The 25,956-nt window shown below is 39.4% G+C and overlaps 1 protein-coding gene across 2 annotated transcripts in view; it reads left to right on the top strand.

Moving 5' to 3' along the window:
• The first annotated feature begins 6,530 nt into the window (after positions 1-6,530).
• The window catches only part of arih1.S (ariadne RBR E3 ubiquitin protein ligase 1 S homeolog), a 38,534-nt gene continuing 19,108 nt past the window's right edge, over positions 6,531-25,956 (top strand). Inside the window, exons 1-6 of one of the 2 annotated variants that reach the window (XM_018255606.2) lie at positions 6,568-6,703; positions 7,533-8,227; positions 21,249-21,316; positions 24,873-25,017; positions 25,521-25,613; positions 25,760-25,815. In XM_018255606.2, coding sequence (XP_018111095.1) covers positions 7,808-8,227; positions 21,249-21,316; positions 24,873-25,017; positions 25,521-25,613; positions 25,760-25,815 — 782 coding nt within the window. In that variant the 5' untranslated portion in view covers positions 6,568-6,703; positions 7,533-7,807. Of the gene's footprint in view, positions 8,228-21,248; positions 21,317-24,872; positions 25,018-25,520; positions 25,614-25,759; positions 25,816-25,956 lie in introns of both variants that reach the window. The other variant, XM_018255605.2, reaches the window with a different exon arrangement.

Raw genomic sequence — 25,956 nt, 5'->3', positions numbered from 1 at the left:
TGCAGTCACTGTTATTCTTTCATATAACCAACAGAGGGTGCTGTGTGATATTGCAGTCACTGTTATTCTTTCATATAACCAACAGAGGGCGCACTGTTCTTCTTTCATATAACCAACAGAGGGTGCTGTGTGATATTGCAGTCACTGTTATTCTTTAATATAACCAACAGAGGGCGCTGTGTGATATTGCAGTCACTGTTAATCTTTCATTACAGACCTACGTGTGCCTTGTAGCTGTACTGTGCGCTGGATTAGCACTGGGCGCAGGAGCAGAGGAGGTGCAGCGGAGCGGGGAAAAGGAAAACTGTATCGCATCCAGCTACAAGGCACACGTAGGTCTGTTAGCTAAATGCAATGCAGGCAGAAACAATCACTCATGTGCAGGGAACGGAGCAGGAGCGACCAGGGCAGGGAGCAGTGGAGGAGGAGGGGGCCTGGCCAGTGATTTATGATGAGAAGCGGCTGCCGCTGTCAACATTGATTTACAGCTCCCTCCACCACCTCCACTACCACCGCTTCCTCCAGTGTCCAGGTGGGCGCTTCTCATCTATAGTACAGGAGGAGGGGGCCCGAGCAGTCACTGCATCGTATCGCAGGCATGAGGCATCCATCTTGCTCCTTCACAAGCTGACAGTAGAGTAGCCAGGGAGGAGAAATCGAGCCCAGCAGCATCGATGGTCGCCCTTTCGCCGTTTCTGTACAGGACAGGAAGTGCAGTTTCTGTAAGTTATTTCTTAATAAAGGCTTTGTGATTTTAAATTATAATTTGTGGTGGTGTTTTTTTTTTTGATGTGTACTAACGATTTTTTTAAAAAATTTTTTTGATGTTACTGGTCCTTTAACTCCTTATAACCTGAATCCTTCTGAATTTAAGGCACTACATGAGTTAAAGAAAAACGACACTTTGATTATCAAACCAGCGGATAAGGGTGGAGCAGTTGTCGTAATGGACAAGACTTTTTATATACAAGAAATAATGCGACAGTTTTCTGATCTAGCACCTTACAACCCTTAAAATGTGATCCGCTTTTTGATATACAAACTAAAATCAAACAATTGGTGATAGAGGCATTAGAACTGAAAGTGATTGATATACAATTGGCACAATTTTTACAGAATAATAATCCGGTGACCCCGGTGCTTTATGTACTGCCAAAAATTCATAAGAGACTTGAATCTCCTCCAGGTCGACCTATTGTGTCTTGTACAAATTCAGTAATGTCTCCAGTCTCCATTTTTGTGGATCGTCTGATTAACCCATATGTAGGGTGCCATAGATCTTATCTCAAGGATACTAGTGATTTTTTAACTAAACTTAAATCCCTTGGGAATATTCCAGATGGAACATTGCTTGTGACGCTTGATGTGGAGAGCCTCTACACCTCCATCCCACATGATGGGGGTGTCGAGACTGTCCGCCTCGAGTTGTTACAAGATCAAACTATGGATGGGGCCCAAAAGAATTTTACACTTCAGTGCTTAGAATTGGTGTTACGGAACAACTACTTTTTATTTCAGGATGATTTTTTTCTCCAGATAAAGGGTACAGCGATGGGTTCTAATGTGGCCCCGTCCTATGCGAATATCTATATGAATAATTTTGAGACCACTTATGTATATACCAAGCAATTATTTGAGGAATATTGTTGGCATTGGGTACGTTTTATTGATGATATTTTCGCATTATGGACGGGGCCACGTTGGGCACTTGATAAATTTTTCCAATATTTGAACTCAGCTTCCCCTAATATCAGGTTTACCACGAATATTAGTGGAAATAGCCTTTCTTTCTTAGACACTATGATAACCCTGAGAGAAAAGGTACTGTGGTCGGATCTATGCACTAAACCAACTGACAGAAATACATTGTTACATTTTGACTCTTTTCATCCTCCCCATGTAAAGAAGGCTTTGCCTAAATCACAATTTACAAGGGTGCAGCGCATAGTATCCGACCACGAGACTTTACAAGGGAGGTTAGATGAATTGTCTGTAAAGTTCCAGGAGAGAGGCTATCCCCCAACACTTTTAAGAGAACAACGATCGCAGATAGAAGCTCCAGATAGGGGCCAAAAAGATAGACATAGGTTAAATGAAGGAAAACGCTTGGCTTTTGTGTCTAAATATAATTCGGTGAGTCCACATATTTCTAAAAATTTGCATAAACATTGGGCGTTACTTAAGGATGTTATACCTGGGGTTCAGGAGTTTCAAATACCACCTATGATGTTTTATATGAGAAATAAAACCCTGGGTTCTTTTTTGGTCAAATCTGACATAGGCAGTAGCAGCAAGACACAACAACTGTTTAGACCAGAGAAACTGGGTACTTTTCCGTGTTTGACATGTAACTGTTGCTCAAATTGTCAGCGGGGTGATGTTATCCTTCATTCACATAAGGGCACCCCTATTAAAATCAAGGGCCACTTTACCTGCTCCTCCTCCTTTGTCATTTATGTGATTAAATGCCCATGTGGTTTTCAATATGTGGGGCAAACTACCAGTATGGTGAAGGAACGCATACGTGAACATAAATCAGCCATTAGGACAAAGAAGCAGGAGCAGGCAGTTGCATGTCACTTTTTGGAAAAGGGACATGGTATACACCAATTGAAATTTCAAGTTGTAGATGGAGTCCCTAAGATGCACCGTCGAGGTGATAGAGTTAAAGAGTTGTTAAAAAAAGAGGCGAGATGGATAAGATTATTGGGGACCCTTTCTCCGTCAGGTTTAAATAGGGAATATGAATTACACAAAATCTTTCGGTAAATTTCTTTTTTAATAGATTTTAAATTGTTTTTATATTTTTCAGACATTAAAATACTGGACTGGTGTAGGAAGCATGGAAATGCTTCCACCACATTAAGGAAGAGAACAATTATAAGATGTTGAAATGTATATAACGACACTTTGTAACATTGTGACTGATGTATTAGATGGTACTTCACCTGTTTGTATTTAAGTATTAAGTAGCCAATAGATGGCGCTATACTAAATTGTATAAAATGTGTCCACTTATGTGCAATCAGTAGCTTGAGGAAAGGCTGGTGTAAGCCTGAAACGTTGTTGAACTGTATTCTTGTCTGAGATGAAGCCCTTCAAATAAAGGCTTTTTAAGAAAAATTACTTTGGATGGTGCTGTCTATATACAAAAGTTGCAGAAAATAATATATTACCCATTCTTTAGTAATAATAACACATTACTAGTCTGAGGACCACTACCCATGTAGGAACACTTACAAAATCAATAACTGGGTATCCTAAGTGAATTAAATATTTTTTTAGGGGCATGAAACTGATAATGCCTCCTCACAGATATTAAAGGAATACTGTCAATGGAAAACATGTTTGCTTCAAACCCCATCAGTTAATAGTGCTGTTCCAGCAAACGTCTGCACTGAAATCCATTTAAACAGATTTTTTTTTATATTTGAATTTGAAACCCGACATGGGGCTACACAAGTTGTCAGTTTCCCAGGTGCCCCAGTCATGTGACTTGTGCTCTAATAAACTTGTCTCTCTTTACTGCTGCACTGCAAGTTGGAGTGATATTAAGCCCCCCCAGAAACCTATCAACAGATCAGTGGGAAGGTTACAAGATAACAGCTGCCTGACACAATATAACAGCTCCCTGGTAGATATAACAGCACTCAATTATTTGAGGTAAAATACCTGCCAGGGCCGGTATTACAAATTTACCGGCAATGTAGCTGCCGGTAATTTGTAATACCTATAATAAAAGACCTTGGCCCTCCGGCAGAAACTTACCTCTCCTTAGTCTTCTGCCCCTCTCGTGATGGGGCCCGCCCCCTTTTGCATCACAACACACGCTGCCCCACCCCCTTTTTACGTCACGGTGTTACCACCCCATCACTGGCCAGTAAATTTTGAAAAAAAAAGTTGCAACCCTATTTGCAGTGTAAACAAAATAAAAACTACATCATAAAAATCATGACAGAATGCTTTAATTCCAACATAACATACCCACCATTCCTTGATTAAAAAACATTGACATTGTCTGAGTAACTGTATTCGTTGGGGCAAATGTGCCCAACAATCATCAGGTTTCTGATATTTCTTATTAGGCTATTCAAACTACACTGCATTATAATGAGATCATATGTTGGGACATTACTTCCAAATTTACTCAAAACCATTCTAACCTTGTTAAAGGGGCTGTTCATCTGTAAGTTAACTTTTAGTAATTATAGAATGGTCAATTCTAAGTAATTTTTTATATAGTTTTTACATTATTTGCTTTCTTCTTGTTACTCATTACAACTTTCAAAAAGGGAGTCACTGACCCCCATCTAAAAAGCAAATGCTCTGTAAAGCTGCAAATGTATTGTTACTGCTACTTTTTATTACTCATCTTTCTATTCAGGGCCTCTCCTGTTCATATTCCAGTCTCTTATTTAATATTTAATTTAATTTGGACCCTAGCAACCAGATTGCTGAAACTACAGACTGGAGAGCTGCTGCAAAGTTAACGTAAAAAAAGCAAACAAAAGAATGAAAACCAATTATAAATTGTCACTCTATTATCCCTCATACTATGTAAACAACCACTAAAAATACAATAAGGGGCACATTTACTATTGGTCGAACCCTCGATATTCGTCCGTCAAAGTAAAATCCTTCGACTTCGAATCTCGAAGTCAAAGGATGTACCGCATTTCCTTCGATCAAAGGAAAAATCGTTTGAATGATTCGAAGGATTTTAATCCATCGATCGAACGATTTTTCTTCGATCAAAAAAAGCTAGGAAAGGTCCCCATAGGCTAACATTGATGTTCGGTAGGTTTTAGGTGGCGAAGTAGGTGGTTGAAGTTTTTTTTAAAGAGACAGTACTTCGACTATCGAATGGTCAAATAGTCGTAACGATTTTTAGTTTGAATTGTTCGATTCAAAGTCATAGTCGAATGTCGAAGTAGCCAATTCGATGGTCGAAGTAGCCAAAAATTTTTTTGAAATTCGAAGTATTTTTTATTCTCTTTCAAAACTTTTTTTATTAGAAAACATTACAGCATTTACTTTCGTCATAGCTAATTCATACGTTTTCACTTTCAGAAAATGGATACTCTCCTACGCAGAGGAGGACATTGTCACCATATGCAATTACCCTGAGGGTCAAGAAAAACTCTTGTATCCATCATGTCTCACAGCTATATAGCATAAATCAAACGTTTTAGCATTGGAAATTGCGTATTAACAAAAATTAAACTAATAAACTTAAACATCCGTTTCCGTGTCAGTGTTCAATATGAAGTTACAACATTGCTCCTAATGCAGTGTTCATAACCATGCAAAGTTCCATCCTGCAGGTATCAACTCTATCTAACCTCACCAGTTGCTACACTCATTCAAGTATAGAAATTTAAACCATAAAGTTCCCATCCAATATCTTTATCGTAACCTGGTATATGTTATCCAAGGCGTCCAGATTTTGGTGTAAACATTATATTTATCAGTAGAAATACTCAACAGTCTCTCATTCACCATAATCCAGTTCATTTTGAGTCTGAACAGAATGATAGGAATTGAACATTTTTTCCAGGAGGTAGCAATAGTCTGTTTCGCTGCCGTAAAGATAAATTGTATGAGTTTGCACTGATATTTGTTCGGGACTGGAATAGTCGTATTAAGTAATACCATCATAGGATCTTTTCGAAGTCTGATTCCCATAATTGAATCAATTAATGTAAATATTCTGGACCAAAACCTGAACGCATGCCTACATTGCCACCAAATATGTAGCATAGAGCCGTCCATGCCGCAGTTACGAAAGCAGAGTGGGCTGGAAGTGGGATAGAATTTATGTAATTTCATGGGAACCATATACCATCCAGATATTACCTTATACAATGTTTCTTGAGCCAAAATATTTATTGAAATCTTAGCCGTATTCGTCCAAGTTTGTTGCCATTTAGATTCACCTACTATAGTGCCCGATTCTCTATCCCATTGCTTAGAGTAAGATGGAAGGGAAGAAATCGCAGAATTCAAAATTTCTTTATACAGGATGAGAAGTATTTTTTATTCTAATCCTTCACTCGAGCTAAGTAAATGTGCCCCTATATGTCATCTCATGATCTCATCTCACCTCTCAAGGAGGAAAACCACACTAATTAAATAGTAAGCATAAAGGTGTGTTCTTATATCTCTATTGCTGTCAAGTATTTATCGACATATAGGTTGTTTGCAGCGTATACGATTGAACTTTCCCACATTATGGCACATTATGTCACCTTTTCATATAGAAACACGGTCATTTAATCATTCGTACCTTAGGCAGTTTGTACTGTGCCACATTCAATATGGTTGCTCCTTGAGGCTAAGTCTAGGCTACGCTTTGCTCGAAAATGCTGTTTCAATTTACAATTCTTCCTACGAATTGACTGTTTTTGAATTGAACATTCTTCCAGTCACAAAGTCTGCCACTCCCAAGATGGAATTTTCTGCTTCCCACACAAGGTTCTAGTGACGACTTCCTGAAACGCCACATCCAAGATGGAGGACCTATTGTGCCGGAAGCCGGGCGCCGTCGCTCAGGTGGTGATGCGGTAACGTACCCGTGCGTGACGCTGCCGCCCCTTTGTTGGCTCAGTGACGGGCGCTGCGCTGTTTCTCCCCTATACCGGAACCGGGGGAGGGGGGGTCGTCCGGGAGCTGAAGACCAAGAACCCTTGGAGCAGTGTAGCGTGTGCGTGAGGAGGAGGAGCGGTCAACTTGACCCACGGGGGCGCGCATTTACCGGATCGTGAGCGCGCATAGGGGAGGGGCGGTGACTTAGTGCCCAGAGGCCTGTCTGTCTCTTAGAAACGGAGGGTCCTGTTTATTGGAGGAGGTCTTGGTAGTGGCTTCCCGTACTTCTTCTGTTCAGAAGAGCTGAGACACACACACACACATTATACAAGATATAGGTTTACAATATAACAGTAGTGATCTAGACACAGTTTATACACATATATTGCCCCCAAAGGCCAGGGCCAGTTTGTATAACACTATAGTATCTGTCTTACGTAGTGAATATTAAGGCAGTAGGACGGTAGCCTATGTACAAGGCCTGGGCTTGATTTTAAGCTCTGTTTAGAAACAGAGACCAATAGAATTATTTATAGGAAAGGTCTTCGTAAACAGACTTGTGCATATGGTTGGGAAAGTGTTTCTGAATACTCTAAAATATACCTTTTTTTCCCTATAAAAAGGTTCCATGTCTATATTTAAAAGATAAAAATAAGCCTCTTTCCATATAATTATAGATAGGTAGTTTTCATTTTTTTAGTGAGCAGTTCATATGGTAGTCCCTTATTTTTGTATCATCTGCTTATATAAATAAGGATAAACGGGAGAAAAGTGTGAACAATTACATTTATTCACAAACAGTTTTGTGCATTGAGTAGGCAAAAGTCTTGAGCCTCAGCACACAAAAATCCTTTAAGGTTACCATTTATTGTAAAACATTGTAGACACTACATGTATGATTGTCATATCAGATTTTTTCATAAGGCATTTTTCTTTTGCTTATACAGATGAATTCAGGCTCAAACACAGGCATACAAAACCCAACTAAAGTCTTAGCATTTGGAAGGTGGTTTTACATTGCCAGAAGTCTATAGACCATTATACATTCATTTCATATAGTATTACTGAATTCCAGTCCAAGTTACAAAGTGGGGGAGTAAAGAGAAAAATTGGAAACCCTCATGAGAAGAGGGGACAAGCCTTTGCTACCAACAAATCCTAGCAGTGGCAACGGTTTATTGAGACTGAGTGAGACACTCCCCTTTATACTTCAAAGTTTTGAATGACATATTTTTCTCCTGTTGAGAATTCTACTTCCAAACTTCATATCAATATACAATTTTTCTTAAACTGTCATTTGGGGAAGCCCCTTCTAAATCAGGAACCTCTAAGTGGCCTTTTTTGCCAGCTCAACATGGACTCAGACGAAGGATACAACTATGAATTTGATGACGAAGAGGAGTGCAGTGAGGACAGTGGAGCTGATGAACATGAAGATGAGCTGGATCTTGGAGAGGTGGAACTGGTGGAAGCTGGGCTTAGTGGATCAGAGAGAGCTGGGCTATGTGGAGATGGTGGTGGAAGTGCCCTTGGGCCAGGTCCAGGCGAGGAGGATGAGGATTATCGATACGAAGTTCTCACTGCTGAGCAGATCCTCCAGCACATGGTGGAGTGTATTCGTGAAGTCAACGAAGTCATACAGGTAAAAAGGGATTTATTGAAAATAATGCATACCAGAATGCCTTGAATCTGAAAATCATATTGTGGGAGTAAAAAAATGTTCATTTAAAAATATTTTAAAGACTTGGCCTTGAGTTCAGTATTTTTAATGGATGCGTATTGTTGATAACAGTTGAACTGGCTCTTGTTTGTTAAAAAATAGAATTCAGTACTATTGTCTTTATGAACCTATATCAGTCTGTGGTAAATTTAAAGGGGTAGTTTAATTTGAAGGGAACCCAGTGTGCCCATTATGTATTAAAACTCACCTGAATATTTGTCTAGTGTGTTTTGATAAAAAAACATTTCAGCTTAACTTTTGATTAATCAATGTTTATTATTTATGGGATCCTCTATGACACCCAAGAGTATCTTAAAGTTTCAAAACTAAACAGGTAGTGTGTCAGGTGTCACCACTAGCTATCTTCAACAAAACAACTGGCTTTAACCTATAAGTGCAGAATAATCAGTCATCCTTTTAAAGGAGAATTCAACCCTAACGTTAAAAAACCCCTACCCCCCCACCTTACATATACCCCCCTTCCTCCTCCCCCCCAGCCTAAGTGTTCGAAAATTGTCGAAGACCAGTGCTTCGACAATTTTCATGAGTTTTGGCGCATGTGAAGTTGTCGTGATACAGAAAATTGCTCCAACTGTGCATGCGCCACCACGCCGGTCTCATTCCGAAGAGAAGAAGATGGCGCCCGTGAACTCAGATGCCTGAATCTGCACAGCGGGGTAAGTAAACCGTCAGGGTCATTTGCCCGGGGTAACGCTTAGGCCGGGGGGAGGAGGGAGGGGGTGTCTATGTAGGGTAGGGTTTTTTAACATTAGGGTTGAATTCTCCTTTAAATGTATCCCTATATGCTTACTGGCACTTACAGATCTCTGCAGAAGGCAAGCTGCAGGGAGTCAGAATGGACTTGAATGCTTAAATTGTCCAGGTGCCACCAAACACTTACACAGTGCTTTGTTTTCCTCAACATGAACCCTTCCCATAATAAAAAATAAATACCTGTCATTGAAGAACTTGAATGTAATGAGCATGCATTTAATACTTATGCACAAAGACTAAAGTTAAAATGTGTTTTTATCAAAATGCATTAATTTTATACAAACACACAAAATGAGGACATGATATATTCCTTTTAAATGGGGGACTGTACAATTTAAAGTTCTGCTTTCTGGTTTCTGCCTTTAGAGGTTGTGGGCGGCATAGCCTTTGCTGGGAACATTTTTTTACTAAAAAAGTAGTTTCCCCCAACCAGAGTGTGGGCTATATTAGCCCACACCTGTTGGGGAAACAATAATACTGTGATATGAGCCCCTTAAATGAACAGTAACATCAAAAAAATAAATTGTTTTAAAATATAATGCAGTATTGACATGCACTGGTAAAACTGGTGTGTTTGATTCAGAAACACTACTTTTGTTTTTTTTATATAAATAAGCTGATGTGTAGCAATGGGGGCAGCTATTCAAATGACAAAAGGCTCCGGTTACACAGCAGATAAGCTCTGGAAAACATAATGGTGTTATCTGTTATATCCACTATTTAACCTGTGCCATATAGCCTTTTTTTTAATTTCTGCCATTGCTGCAAAGTGGTTTGTTTATATTAACTTTAGTAGTGGTTCTGTAGCAAACAGATCATTTTTAACAATGCAGGGCAACACTACATGATATTTTCATTACTTTAAAACACTTTCATTTTCTGGTGTTACAGTTCCTTTAACTGTGTAAGTCTAAAAAAGTAGATACTGATATTTCTCAGCAGCAGCTTCACCCCCTACTCAAAATACTCAAATTGAATATATGAAGTGTTAAGGTAATAAGAAATTATAATGGAAGATGTAATCTGCCCCTTTAACTTTTACAGTACAGAGTTTTGGCAGGTGTCTTTTAATACATCTAGTTTAGTGAGATGCTGGTGGAAGCAAAACTCAGTGGGCCTATGTGTGTTGGGTGTGAGCTGGGTCTTGCCACAGGTAGGACTGTTTTATTTGGACTCAGGTGGGTTTCAGTTTTTCTGACCAATCCATTATTAATCTAGTGTGATCTCACTAGATTGTAATTGTTTTTTTTTTCTTTTTCCGCATAGAAGCATCTTACTTAAACAGTTTTTAAAGGGACCTCTGAGGCTTTATAATTTAATGATTTGCCTACTGCTGCATGCGTTCTACAGTAGGAGGGAATTCTTTGGATGGTGCAGGATCATGGTCTCATCTAAGTTTTACAAGAGCATGGTAACATTAGAGACTTTTAAAATTAGTTTTTAGCCGAAACATGTAACAACGAAAATCATTCGGTTCAAGTAATATTTATATAACATGGCAATTGACTTTATATCACCATGGAGCTGGAGCATTTTGGATAACGGTTTTCCAGATACTTGAAATGCAAGTGTCTAAACAGAGCAAGTTAGGGGAATGCTGCAATTCCCTGGCAGGCTCATAGCACAATAAAGCCTCCGTTGAATCACAATCACCTTGGTGTTCATTTTGTAAGGGACAGTAATTTATACAAGTGACAATTTATGTTGGACTTATACAGGCAAATGTTTACAAGAAAATGCCTTACATATGTATACACAATCGTTTATATAGAATTATAGCATGTGCTACTGAGGGAAGCAACTGTATATTTTCACCCACTCCACTATCTAGCTTTCAAGATTTCAGTATGGGCACACATGAGCCGATATTATCAGACAATTTGTCCAAGTACAAAGACATTGCAAGGTATAACGTTTTCCCTTTCACTGTGACAGTGGTAATGTTGGTACTCTCTGTAGGTTTCATAGTTAACTATGGGAAATAATGGGTCATTAACTTACCGAGACGCAGTGTCCTGTGAAAGAAGCTATGCTTTTACTCAGTGCAGTTTTTTCCCTCATATTATCAGAGAAATTGTGGGCATAAGGTGGTTATGCACCTGACTCAATTGTGGCCTGTGCATTACAACTCCTGCAGTTTTGCATATGCTTTAACACAAATTGGATGCAATTGTGCTAAAAATTTGTGTTGTTAAGATGTCATCATTTCCAGTTCTTGGCATCAAAATAATGCATCTGTGTCCGACTCTTTTGGTGCAAGTTTGTTGCATCCGTTGATGCAAGTTGCTTTGGGAACCTTGGAGCTCCTTGCCATCTTTGACTCCCATCTGTCAGTGGGTGCCCTGCACTGATTCACAAGAGACGGTCAGATGGACTGGGCAGCTGTGCGCAAGTATGCTAAAGAGCTAGGACCATCTTTAGACACAAGTACCAATAATGAATGGCATTCCTGTTAACTGCTGCTAACTTTGCACAGTTTTGCTGCACTTATCATTTGTAAAAGTACATTTTTTCCTAAATTTGACAATGCAAAGGTGATATATGAAGTGTGTGATAGGAACAAAAGCATTATTTATTCTTATGAGCTCAGTAGGGTCACAATAAATTAAAAAAAAAGATGTATTCTAGCTGGCTATTTTTCTGTACCTGATTGTTAACAAACAACTATATACTGATTAATAGGAATTTGTATATTGATATATTTAACAGACAACTATTTTTAATGTGACCTTTAAGGTCAGTGCATACAGGCACATTCGGGGAGATTAGTGGCACTTTGGACGACTTCAGAAATCGAATCGCTCCGAGTGCTATCCCACCTGTGATTTACATTTTAGCTGGCAGGAAGGCAGGGGAGGCAGCAGTTGCCCCGAAGAAGAGGAGATTTGTCGTCGGGCAACTCATCTTCCCGAATATGCCTGTGTGCCCAGACCCTTACAGAATAAATATGTGAATGAAAAGCATAAAACAGGAGGGTAATTTAGACAGGCTGTTGTTGTCAGTGTCTTGAGATCTACTGATCACCAGCTAAAGGTCTACTGGTAGATCCAGATCTACCTTTTGGGCACCCCTGGTCTAACATATGCCATTCAAACAGGATAGGCTGCAGCATGCAGAAATCGCTTCCCCTTATAGGTGTGTGTTTTATGTTATCTGTTATCTGGATTATTGACATCACTGTTAAACTGCATATTGGGCTCAGTAAAGGTCCCCATAGACGCAAAGATTTTCCTTGCCGAACGACCGATTTTAGCGAAGTCCGACCAATCATTAGAATTTATCATGCGGTTAGTGGAATTCGAACGATCGTACATCTTACAATTTTTCGGCCAACATCTGTCAGAAAATTGATCGGCCAGCTTAAAAAATCTTTATCGGTCCCAGTGCAATCTATCTATGTTTGCAGGGACAAGCAGGTAGCTACCCTTTGTTTTTCTGGCAAATTGGTCTTTTTAGTTGATGGTCAATTCCTACGATCGTTTCAAGATAATCGTGGTCTCACAATGGCGATCGGATCTTTTAAAAATCTTTACATTTATGGCCAGTTTAAGACTAAGCATTGTGCTTGAACATAGAGGATGTGGCTAAAGTGACAAATTAATGGATGCGTGAAAATGAACATTAAATTATGTAAGCATGTTAATTTACTGAAAGAAAATGACTTAATTATTTACAAAATTGTTTATCTGCTGCGATAAAAGATATTTTGGATCATATCACCTGTTTTTAATGTGATACAGTATATGAATAGAGACACCAATTTCACCATAAAGTGCCCGTAAATACCTTTTGGAGGGATAGCAGTTTCTGTTGGTTCACACTTTGTGGTACAAGTTAGGGAACCTTGTTGTGTCACTATTAGGAATGCACCAAATCCAGGATTCGGTGGGAGATTTGAGATTCCAACTTTTTCAGCAGGGTTTAGATTCAGCTGAATCCTTGTGCTTGGCCAACCTTAATCCTAATTTGCATATGTAAATTAGGGATGGGAAGGGAAATCACATGACTTTGCCCCAAAACAAGGAAGTAAAACCTTTTTTCCCCACTTTTTCCTTTCCTGCCCCTAATTTGAATATGCAAATTAGGATTTGGTTCGGTATTCGGCCGAATCTTTCACAAAGGATTCAGGTATCCGGCTGAATCCCAAATACTGGATTTGGTGCATCCCTAGTCACTATTTAGATTTTCACTTGTGATTTGCAGATTGGTGCCAACTGTTAACATGGACGTTTGACTGTTGGGTTTGAGAGATATCCGGACCTTTTATATAATACTCTAGTTTTTCTAAGAAGCATATCCACAAGCAAGTACTATTCTGACACCTGAATATTTCATTATATCTTGGCATCATTTACGTGCTATGGCACGATGATTGCCAAATACAACAAAAAGCTGGCCATAGACGCAACGATCGTGGATTCGTATGATTTTCAGACTGTGTGTGGAGAGTCCCGACATTTTTCGTCCAGCGGAGATCGGTCGTTTGGTCGATTGGACAGGTTAGAAAATTTCTGTCGGCTGCCGATAATATCTCTGCGTGTATTGCCGATCGTACGATTTTCAGTGGGAGCTGGCCATAGACGCAAAGATCCGATCGTACGAATCAGCGTACGATCGGACTTTCCCATCTCCAGACCCTCCACGACTTTCCCATCTCCGGACCCTCCACTAACCATTCAGATAAAAGTCTTACCATTCCGATCAAATAAAGTAGTTAAAGAACAGATCAGCCAATGTTCTGCCCCTGACAGCAATCGTACGATAGTTATGTCTGACAAAGCTAGTGACAGTCTTCCACTGAAAATCATATGATCGGCAATACACGCAGAGATATTATCGGCAGCCGACAGAAATTTTCTAACCTGTCCGATCAACCAAACAACCGATCGCTGCCGGACGAAAAATGACTGGACTCTCCACACACGGTCCTAAAATCGTACGAATCCACGATTCGTACGATCGGATTGTTGCCCAGCTTAATAGGCCTTCTAAGACAATCAGTGGATATTTACCCTGGTATAGTTCTGTTTGAATGAATGTTCAGTAAGTTGGACAATTTAGTGTGCAGGAATTTCATTCCTCAGAGTAATTTAAACCGATTTTCATAAAACAACAAAAAAAAAATAATCCCATTCTTTTTTTTTTTATCTGTTCAAAGGCCATATTATGTAAACTTGCTTAACCTGTTTTTTTTTTTTGCACACGCACATACTTTGTTGGAGAGAAAAGGTCAGCAATCTGTATCCATCATTCTCTATGGTAAAATGAATGCGTAGATATTTAAGGGATGACTATGATTAGTGATGGGTGCATCCTTAAATCATTCATTGGTATACATACATTTACACACTTTCCAGTATCCATAGCTGCCAGATAGAGAGGTGTTGTTTGACTGTACCATTTTTCCTAGCAATCAAATATTCTACTGGCTGTGTTTTCTGAATAGATTTTTCCCATTGAGAGTAAGTAGGTGGAGTTATTTCTTTCCAGTGTTGTGCTATAGGTCTGCGGGCTTGGAAAAATAATTTAAGTATGATTTTTTTGGCTGGGCGAGTCAGCTGAATTGGAGGTTCCATCCCCATAAGGTACCATTTTGGGTCCAGTGGGATCTCAAACCCCAGCAATTTAGTGATTCTCGCTTGTATTACTAACCAGTATGGTTTTATTTTGTTACATGACCAGAGGGTATGAAGTAACGCCCCTCTTCCTGATTACATCTTAAACACATGGGAGAAATCTCTGGGGTTAATTTCGTGTAAAAGGGTTCTTGTATAATATGCCCTATGGATAAAATATAATTGTAGTAGTCTATACTTATATATGGGAGAGATCAATAGGGGGGTTAGAAGCACTTGGTTCCATTGGTCATCTGATCAACATTGGTTTCCCTATCTCTAACTTTCAATGGGGATCTCTGTATTATGGGTGTCATAAGGGCTCTATAGAACATGGTTATTTTGTGGCCAGTTTGTTCCTGCTTGAACACTTCTACCACTGAATATACCGACAGCTGAGTGCTTCTGGAATTGAGGGATCGTTGCACAGCTCTCCGAATTTTATGGTAGGTAAACCATTGTGAGTTAGGTATTGAGTAGGTTTCCTTTAAGTGGGCGAAGGAGGCTATACTCTGATCGGTCCATACCTGCCCTAGGCTGTAAATGCCAGCTTCCAACCAGGATTTAGGTGGGGTTAGCTTGTCAAGTGGGGCAAGTTTTTTGTTTCGCCAAAGTGGTGTAAGTGGGCCCAGCTTCTCGGCTTTGATAGTGTGGTTTGCCAAAGTGAGGATGTGCTTCTGGGAAATTAGTAGAGTTATTAATGGGTTTAGAACACCCTGGGCTTGTAGTCTCTAAAGCATGTATTGGAGGTAGCTCTGTTTGTAGCACCTCCTGCCAAAGCTGGTATAGTGCCTCTTTAGCTGAATGTCTAAGGGTCCATACTTGTGATAGCTCTGATGCCAGGTAATAAAGCTGCAAATCCGGTAGGGCCATTCCCCCAGATTCTTTTGGCCTTTGTATGGTTGCTATGGAAAGTCTGCTTCTAGATTTACCCCATATAAAGTTCCTAAAATTTTGTGTTAGCTCAGTAAAAAAGGGCTTTTGTATTTTAATAGGCGCCTGCCATAGCATGTACAGAATTTTTGAGGCTATCACCATTTTAATGAGCTGTATACGCCCAGTTGGGCCCAATGGAAGTTGTTTCCAAACTTGAAATTTGTCACGGGACCATTGTAGCAGAGAGGCAACCTTGACTCCCAGATATGTAAATTGAGTGGCTTTCTGTGTTAATATGATCTATGGTGAGATTAAGCATGAGTCTTCTAACATTATGAGCTGTCATTTTCCCTGGCATAAACCCTGTTCGGTCTTCAGTGTCCAGATTTGTGATTACCTGCACAAGCCTTCTGGCCAAAACCTTCGCCAACACTTTGACATCAGCAGTGAGAAGAGATATAGGCCTGTATGAGTCTGGACACGCTATGTCTTGGTCCTGTTTAGGAAGAAGTATAATTGTGGCTTCATACATGGACTCTGGAAGCGACATTTTTTGCTGGGCAAACTCAAATGTTTTTTGAAGGAGAGGTGCCAGAGTAACAGCATGCCTCTTGTAAATTTCTATGGGTAACCTGTCTGCACCTGGCGCTTTACCCACTGGGAACGATTCTATTGCCTCCACAATTTCAGCAGCCGTAAGGGGTTTTCTAGGTATTCCCTAAATTCCTCTGCTAGATTTGGAAACACTAAGTTTTTTAGGAACTCATCAACAGCAGAGCCCCCATCTGTTAGTTTAGAGCTATACAGGGTAGCATAGTAACTTGCCATCAATTGTTTAATTTCTCCTGGGTCTGAAGTAAACTCTGTTGCATTATACTTAATCTTTGTAATTACTGGAGGGAAAGTCTGTTCTCTTGTAAGGAGTGCTAACATTATACCTGCTCTCTCCCCTTGCTCTAGTACCTTGGCTTTTGTAAACAGGTGATTATGTTGTGACTTTTTCCACATATGCTGCGAGTATTTGTCCTGTATTTGTTTTAGTTGGGTGTAATGCAGAGGGGAGGGGGAGTTGGCGAGTTGGGTTTCAGCATGTACAATGTCACGCTCCAATTGCGTTTGCTGTTGTCTGGACTGTTTTTTGTACCTTATAATCGCACTATTTAACTGACCCCTTAAATATGCTTTGAAGGAATCCCATAAAACATTCAGGTCCGTAGTATTAGCATTGATTTGAAAAAAATATTTTAATAACCCCTCGTGCTCTTTATCATTATCCAGAATTTTTAGCCAAACCGGATTCAATGCCCACCGGTTCTGCAGCTGTGGCTTATGCAATGTAAGGGTAAGCTCTAAAGGTACGTGATCTGTTATACCCCTAGGAAGGTATTCTGCCCTTCCAATACATGCAAGAGAGTTATCATTCACAAATGCAAAGTCAAATCTGGATAGTACTAAATGTGAGTTTGAGAAACAAGAGTATTGCTTATCAAGCGGGTGTAGATGTCTCCATATTTCAGTGAACCCAACACCTTTTACCAATTCAGATAGATTAGAGCATGCATCTAACCCTCCATGGGGGCAAATCCGCAGCCTATCTAACTCAGTGTCAAGCATGGTATGGTATTGGAGAGAGTGCAGAGACGTGCAACTAAATTGGTTAGAGGGACGGAAGACTTAAATTATGAGGGTAGACTGTCAAGGTTGGGGTTTTTTTCTCTGGAAAAAAGGCGCTTGCGAGGGGACATGATTACACTTTACAAGTACATTAGAGGACATTATAGACAAATGGCAGGGGACCTTTTTACCCATAAAGAGGTTCACCGTACCAGAGTCCACCCCTTTAGACTAGAAAAAAAGAACTTTCATTTGAAGCAACATAGGTGGTTCTTCACAGTCAGGACAGTGAGGTTGTGGAATGCACTGCTGGATGACGTTGTGATGGCTGATTCAGTTAATGCCTTTAAGAATGGCTTGGATGATTTTTTGGACAGACATAATATCAAAGGCTATTGTGATACTAAGCTCTATAGTTAGTATAGGTATGGGTATATAGAATTTAATTAAAAGTAGGATGGGGTGTATGTATGGATGCTGGGTTGTCATTTGGAGGGGTTGAACTTGATGGACTTTGTCTTTTTTCAACCCAATTTAACTATGTAACTATTAAAGTCCCCGGCAGAATGTATATATTAGCAGCTATATATTCATGATGGAAAACACTAGCATGCATAAAAAAATATCTCCCCTTGGCATCTGATTGAATCTCCAGTAATTGGAAGGGGATATGTTTGGCCACCAGAATCGCCTCTCCTGAGGAGTGTGTGCTATGTGTTGCATGAAAGTGACAGCCTACCCGGGGTTTCTTTAGGGTAAGTATTTTACTACCTGACAAATGCGTTGCTTGCAGGAGTGCGATGCCCACACCCCTTCGCTTCAGGTAGTCCATTACCAGCCTCCTTTTAATGGGGTTATTCATACCCCTCACATTCCAACTAATCAGGTTTAAGGTCATGGTGGCTTTTGTCTCAAGAGGGACTGATCTTGTACATCTGCATTGTTGTTGGTTTTACCTTTCCTGAACATGTTCTGAGCATAGATATAAACATTTTCAAAAACAAACTTTGTGATTTTCCCTTACCCTCCCTTTCTACCCTTTTCCTCAACATTAGGTAGAATGTTTCCCATAACAATTGATGAGGGGTCACTCCGGGGTGGCCCAAACAGTAAACTTAAACTGAGATAAAAGATAAGCAACTTGAATGGCTCCGTGCGGTGCCCTCCCTCCTTTGTCCAGATACACAGTGGCAGCTTGCCCAAATAGTTCCAACATATATATTATACCCCCAGGCTCCCTAGATAGTCATACGCCCCAGATGGCATATAAATGAGAAATAGGGTATTGTATACCTTAGTGGCTCTTACACCCAGTCCTGTGCAGGGATCCAAAGACCAACTCGTAATATGGACCTTTAAGGTGGGCATAGGGTCAAGCCAAAAGGGAAAAAAGAAAAAATGATGGCAATGGTATAAGCGCAGAAGTCACCAAGGCGTAGTTTTGTGAAGCCGTTACCTCAGAGTGACACTGGGTTAAGTCGAAAAGAGAGTTCCAACAAAGACTGGGACCTGTTACTGGGGGTTCGGGTGCTCTGGGTCTCCCCGACGCCCGTTGCAGTCTAGCCAATCGTTAAGGTCTCGCAGAGAAGTGAAAAAGTCAATAGTTCCATCAACGGAGATCCTCATACGTGCTGGGTACATCATGGAGTATTGTAAATTGAGCGCTCTCAATCGCCTCTTGCTTTCTGCGAATTCAGCTCTCTGTTTTTGTACTTCCGCTGAGAAGTCCGCATATGTGGACACATTGCCGGCTTGAAATGTAATGCTGCCTTTTTTTCTAGCCAACCTTAAAAAATTTTCCCAATCTCTTGCATTCAGCAGGCGCGCAATCAATGTTCTTGCAGGAGTCCCGGGGGGGCCCACGTTTGGTAGGGATCCTGTGGGCTCTCTGGCAAATGTTGTGGAGAGATTTTGATCCACAAAAGTAACTTTAAGCCACATTTCCAGAAAGCTTTCCGGGTTGTCACCCTCCACTCCCTCGGGAAAGCCCACAAATCTCAAGTTGTTTTGTCGGAGCCTATTCTCCATATCATCTTCTTTATGCTGGGCCTATTTCAGGGACTGCTGTAGCTGTTGTATAGAGTTAGGCAGAGGCCGACATGTATCTTCTAGTGTGCTAATCAGCTGCTCCGCCATCTTGGCTCTTTCCCTAATTTTCTGCATATCATGTTTAATAATGGAAAGATCTACCTTGATCTCCTCCGTTGTGGCCGTAATCAGGGAAGCACATGTTTCTCTTGTGGAGCTTATCTCCACCAACAGGTCGGAGAGTGAGGGTTCTGCCGTCTCCATCTGTGTCGCAGGATCATCAGGGTCCGGGGAGCTAGGCCTAGCTGACCTTCCCTCCCTGGCAAACTTTCCCAGCTTCGCCGCCGCCGATGGGGCCTGTTTTTGAGCTCGGTTCTGGCCCATCAGGTGTCTGGGAAGTATCTGGTCCCAGGGGTGCTCCACTGTAACATGGATTTGCAGTTCCGCAAGGTAAATCAGGATATTTCGGAGTTTGGGCACCGGAGCTCCTTACAAGTGCGACTGCTCACATCAGGCTGCTAACCACGCCCCTCTGGTGACATTTTTATTGAGGTTTTTCATAACATGAGCGTTCCTAGTTAAAGGGTCAGTATACAGCCTTTTCAATGAATAGGACTTATTCTAAACATATTTTATGCAATGTAGCCAGGTGTAATTATAAAAAAATCAATGTGCTTTTTGTGCTTAATAAGGCAAAAGGAAATTGAAGCAACTCCATATTCAGTTCTTGAGAGGTAGATAATTCGAATACCAGTTCACAAATAAAGAGAAGTTTATTATTTAGGGGGATTATCTGAGCTCTGTTAATTATCTACCTCACATGGACCACACATGGAGTAGCTTTACTTCCCTATACAGTAAGTTCAGAACCAGGCCTATTTATTGTAGGGTCTAATGGCACTGATAGCTGTTGAATCTAGACAGTATATTGCCCACTTGTTTGTTATTGTATACTTGCCGAGATATTCATTGTTTAGTAGCTTGTTTCCTCAAGTTAACTTTTTTCCAGTTGCAAACAACCATGCTTTATTCAGTAGTGCATTGCAGGTTGCTGACTCATGCTGGAATCATCCAGTTAGACCAAGTGAAATGAATCAGTGACTTACAGCAGGAGTGTGTTGCTTGCAGCTGCAAAAAAAACATTCATTCAAATGGATTTTTATAATTGTGATTTGCCATTTAATGATTTTTGTCAACTGTTAAAGACAGACAAATTATTTTTTTTTTGTTGTTGCCATTTTTGTTTTTCTAGTTTCAGAGGCAGCTGCTGTTTTAGACAGGCACTCCACCCAAAATATTTTGTTAAGCGCCCCAGTAGTTCTGTCCACGTCTGCAAAAAACTGTGGACTGTATTTGCAGAAAAGCAAAAACATATACCTTACATCCTGCACTGTATATCTCAGTTGTATTTTAATGTTTTGCCTATGTTTTTCTGTGCTGCTTTATTATACCCAAAATAATGTTTAATTTGACTTGTCAAAATGGTACTTTTCCCTGCACTTGCAGGTTAGTTGCAATCCTTTGTCCCCTAAAGATGTTCTTACTGATTCCTCCCATTATTTTCTTATTGCCTCATACTGTTTTTGGTTAAAATGATTCTTTCATCTCTAATTTCTCTTAATTATTTGTTTGCAGTTCTTATTAGTACTGACTCGTTTTATTTTACTTAATATATATAAGATTTACCTATTCAATAACAAGTTTTTTTTTTTTAAATTTGCCTATTTTTTTTTTTTTAAAATACAATATTACTTGAATCTCTTACTAGTCTGCACCAGTAAGAGAAATGATAGTTTGAGACAGAAAATCCACAGCAAATAATAATTTAAGCAGTAATCATAAAGAAAGCCGTACATGTAACTAGGGAAAAATGTCACATCCCAACAAACCTGTATTACATGTTTTGCTCATTAAAAATCTGTCAGATAAACTTCCCTGACCTAGTTATTATTATTTTATGTAAAAACATTAATATTGCTGTAAATGTCATTAAAACAATACCAATGCATTATTATGTGTCATTCTTGTATTCCCAGAATCCTGCTACTATAACTAGAATACTTCTGAGTCATTTCAACTGGGACAAAGAGAAACTGATGGAGAGGTAAGTACTGTAGATGCCGGCCAACTCCCTGTGTGAATAATGGTGATAGTGTTTTAATGTTTTAATGGCCTTAAGGATTTCCTGTCCTCCATATAACATTTCATAGAACATAATGTCAAAAACACACCTTCTGTAAAATATAACATGCTTTTGTATCAGGGCTATTCATTTCTAGGTTTTAAAAATTTTTAACACTTGTGTTTAATACAGTTTATATTCGCTTTCTATATCCAGCTCTCATTTTTTTTTTAATTTTTTTTTTAGATATGTGTATTTGCCATTCATTTTTGCCTTCCTGCAGTTAGGCAGGTGTAATAAAGGAGTGAACCTTTATCAATAATAATATTTGTATTCATTATTATTATTAAAAATATTAATCCAAATATACAATATCAATGATTAAACCTTTTGATATACTGCTTGTGAGCAATAACTTACACACACACAAGTAAAGGTAGAATTTAAAAACGTTTACTTAACTTCTTATGATGGTAATTACAAGAATAGCCAGTTCTGCACAATCGGGGAGCCCCACAACCTTTGGTTAATCACCCTCAGGTTCCTGATAATCAAGCGATGATCCAAATCCTGGCACCCCCTCATGAGTCCGAGGTGAAGCTACCCATGTAAAGTGAAAGTGTGCTAGTCAGGGACATTAATAAACTCAAATAACTATCCCAAAATCTTATACTTACTCAAACTTAAGGTTTGATTCATTATAAATCATATATATATTCACAGTGCTACAGCAGGTTAATATAGAGTTAAAAGTTTGAACTAGATGGACGTGTGTGTTTTTTGAACCTAACTTACTGTGTTACTATGTTTCCTTATATAACATGTAAAAGCAGTGTGTCAGGTGCAATAAAATGTAGATTTCCTATCTAATTAGTGGAATTGACTTTTTATACTACACCACTTGGGGTAGAGTCCTGCGCAGAACCAATTTGTTAAACCCAAATCCAAACCCAACCCGCATAATTACCCGCATGGACCGGCTACCTGACCTGCAAGTACTTTATCCGCAACCTGATCCGCAACCCACTGACCATCAAGAAACAGGAAGTGCTGTCATTGTAAACCGGAAGTGACATCATTAAATGTGGGCGTGATCAGAAAAAAGGAGTAAAACAGGAAATGCTGTCATTGTAAACCGGAAGTGACATCATTAGAAGTAGGCGTGATCAGAAAAAATGGAGTAAAAGTCGCTATTGAGAAGACGCACAAGCTGAACCACAACCCGCAAACCCGGAGAACCGCCGACCCAGTTACCTGCTCCCGAAACTTCTACCTGCAACCCACAGGGTACCGCAGGTTTTTTGCTGATAACCCGCAGGTACCTGACCCACTGCAGGACTCTACTTGGTGGTGGATAGGATATTTACATATTATTATTAGTATTATTATTATTATTATTATTAATAGCATGTATTTATATAGCGCCAACATATTTCGTAGCACTGTAAATTCAAGTTGAACAGGGCAAAAAAGGCACACATTTACATAACATACCAAATAAGCTGTGTAGGCTACAGTTTCCCAAAACAGGACAAATGTTGCAAAGAATTGTTTGTCAGTCACCAATCAGTAACTTGAAGGGGGGCATAACTCTTCAGTTAGTTTGCTTTATAATCTGACCAGCATATACATGCTTGGATAACTAACTATATTAAAATATATTCATATTAATATATTCAATATTAGAATATATTCAGACTTTTACATTGTACTGTTCCAGGGCTTATGAAAGTTTGAACACATTTCTGTGGTTTTTATATGTTATTACAGTTTTGCAAATGAAGGTGAATTGCCCTTTAAAGCTGGCCATAGACGCACAGATCCTATCGTATGAATCGAGGATTCGTACGATTTTCGGATCGTGTGTGGAGAGTGCCAACATCTTTCATCCGGCGGAGATCGGTCGTTTGGTCAATCGGTCAGGTTGGTTTTGACCAGACCGATCCCGCCGGAGCCCATTGCACATTGTAATCGGATCGTTCGGCCATACTGCTGAACGTTCAGATTACCCCCGATATAGCCATGCTCGTTAATAGCATATCGGGGAAAGATCGCCAAACGAGCGGATCTTTGCGTCTATGGCCACCTTAAGCTGTAAATCTTAAGTTCTTCAGACTGTTACAAAAGAATGTCAAGTATCTATTCTGGGCTGCCAAGACACAATTAAGTTAAATACTTTGTATCTGTTTCTGGCTGTTCAGTGCAGCAGATCAAAGAGAAACTCTGGACTTATCAGTACAAATCCGTTACAGCGGGTTGAGCTGTCAAAAGCGGGGCTGTCCTGCTCAAAAAGGGACAGTTGGGAGTTATGGACATGCCTTAACATACAAATATTTATTATGATCTGACTGACATGCAGGAGCATCACTGAAATCAGACAGTAGTTATAAGTAGCTCCTTCTGATGCTGAAGGTGGTCCTTCATTTTTTTTTCTGACTTTTTGTCAGATTTAGTACCTAATTGGCTTTATAGATTTTCTCAGTGCTTAAACAAAAACAACCCAACATGGAAACACATTCATTTTTGGTATTCTTTGGCATTTAAAAGAACAGTAACACCAAAAAATGAAAGTGTTTTAAATGAATGACAATACAATTTAGTGTTGCACTGCACTGATAAAACTGGTGTGTTTGCTTCAGAAACTCTACAATAGGGAATTGTTCAGTGTAAAAATAAAAGCCAGATCTCTTGGTTTACACTGACTGGTTACCAGGCAGTAACCAATCAGAGACTTTAGGGGGGGCATATGGGCCATAACTGTTGCTTTTCAATCTGAGCTGAATGCTGAGGATCAATTGCAAACTCGCTGAACAGATATGTATCATGTGGCCCCCCTTCAAGTTGCTGACTAGCTCAGAGGTAGAGAGCTGCAAAGCAGGAAGTAGTGTTCTGGCTATTATGTTACACATCCAGTCACTCAAGCCTTTATATTTTTGGCTTACTAACTATATTAGAACTTTATTTTGCACAGCCTATCTATTTACACAATTTTTATTTTCACACTGAACAATTCCTTTAAATTAACAAGTAGCTGTGTAACCATTGGGCAGCCATTTAAACCCAGGATACACCGTAGATAACAGATAAATGCTGAATAATCCCATTCTATACTAAGAGCTTATATGTTGTGCATCCTGTGCCTTTTAGCATTTTTTCATCTTTGAATGGCTGCGCCCATAGCTACACAGCAGCTTGTTTATATAAACTATTTTACAGTTTCTGAGGCAAACACACTGGTTGTACAAGTGCAGAGCAACACTATACTATATTGTCATTCCTTTAAAATACTTTCATTTTTAGTGTTACTGTTCCTTTAAGCAGAAAATGTTATATTTCTACTGCTTGTAGGTTTTGAACCTTTTTGTTCTACTTTAGTGCTTGTGCCAGTTACATGTTACACTCTAAAATATAATGTAAGATAAAACATAGTATTTTCAGTAGCAAAATGTTATATTTTGTCCATCTTTGTAAATATTTATTTATTTATTATTAAATGGTGATACATGGATATTGATTACTACTGTACCTTCTTTTTTAGGTATTTTGATGGTAACCTTGAAAAGCTCTTCTCAGAATGTCATGTTATTAACCCCAGTAAGAAGTCACGGACACGCCAGATGAATACTCGATCATCTGCACAGGACATGTCCTGCCAGATCTGCTATTTGAACTATCCTAATGCAGTAAGTGCCCTTGTCTCTAAACTTCTGTTATCTTTACTAATGATGCACCAAATTCAGCATTTGTTTCAAATCCCAACCCTTTTTTGCAGAATTCCACGATTGATGTGGTTTACATCCTATTTGGTATAACCCTTAATGTCAATTCACCCACCGCGCAATTGAATATGTACACTTCAGGCGGCTTTGGAAAACGAATTGGTCCGAGTGCCATCCCGAATTTGCCTGTGTGCCCTGACCCTTAATGGGATATTATCTGTATCAATGTATACAGATGATATACACAGTTTATTGCAGTTTATCATTTTCTCTTTTATTTGCATATGGTTAATATAAGTGAATCTCATGAATTTCTACATTTTATTTATGGCTTAGATCCGTTCATGGAGATATGTATAGATGTGTGTATATATATTTTGTAATTTTTATAATTATTGTTTAGAATACTTGACAATTAAGTTAAATATATCCCCATACTTAACATGAGTCTTTCACTCCGTTTACAGTATTTCACAGGCCTTGAATGTGGTCACAAGTTCTGCATGCAGTGCTGGGGCGAGTATTTGACCACTAAAATCATAGAGGAAGGAATGGGACAGGTAAGCACTATCCATATACGGGTTACTTTATTTCATCTGTGATTCCTGTTTTCTTCCTTGGTTTATGCCATCTTTCTAAAATTCACTTGTCTTCACTCTGCCATGTTATAGTTGTCAATTTTTATATTACTACTTTTTTTTCCCAGACAATCTCGTGCCCTGCTCATGGTTGTGACATCTTAGTTGATGACAACACAGTAATGTAAGTGCTGTTGTACCTCTTGTTTTTAAGCAAGGTAGAATGTAAGGGTTGTGTGCATACATTTCTTTATACCAATTACCTGTGGTATACCACACAAAATTCCCAAAAAACTCTAAATGAAACCAACCTGTTTTAACCATT

Source organism: Xenopus laevis, chromosome 3S (assembly GCF_017654675.1).
Source record: "Xenopus laevis strain J_2021 chromosome 3S, Xenopus_laevis_v10.1, whole genome shotgun sequence".
NCBI classification, from domain to species: domain Eukaryota; kingdom Metazoa; phylum Chordata; class Amphibia; order Anura; family Pipidae; genus Xenopus; species Xenopus laevis.
The sequence above is the reverse complement of the archived record's forward strand: the minus strand, read 5'-3'. Positions and strand labels throughout refer to the sequence as shown.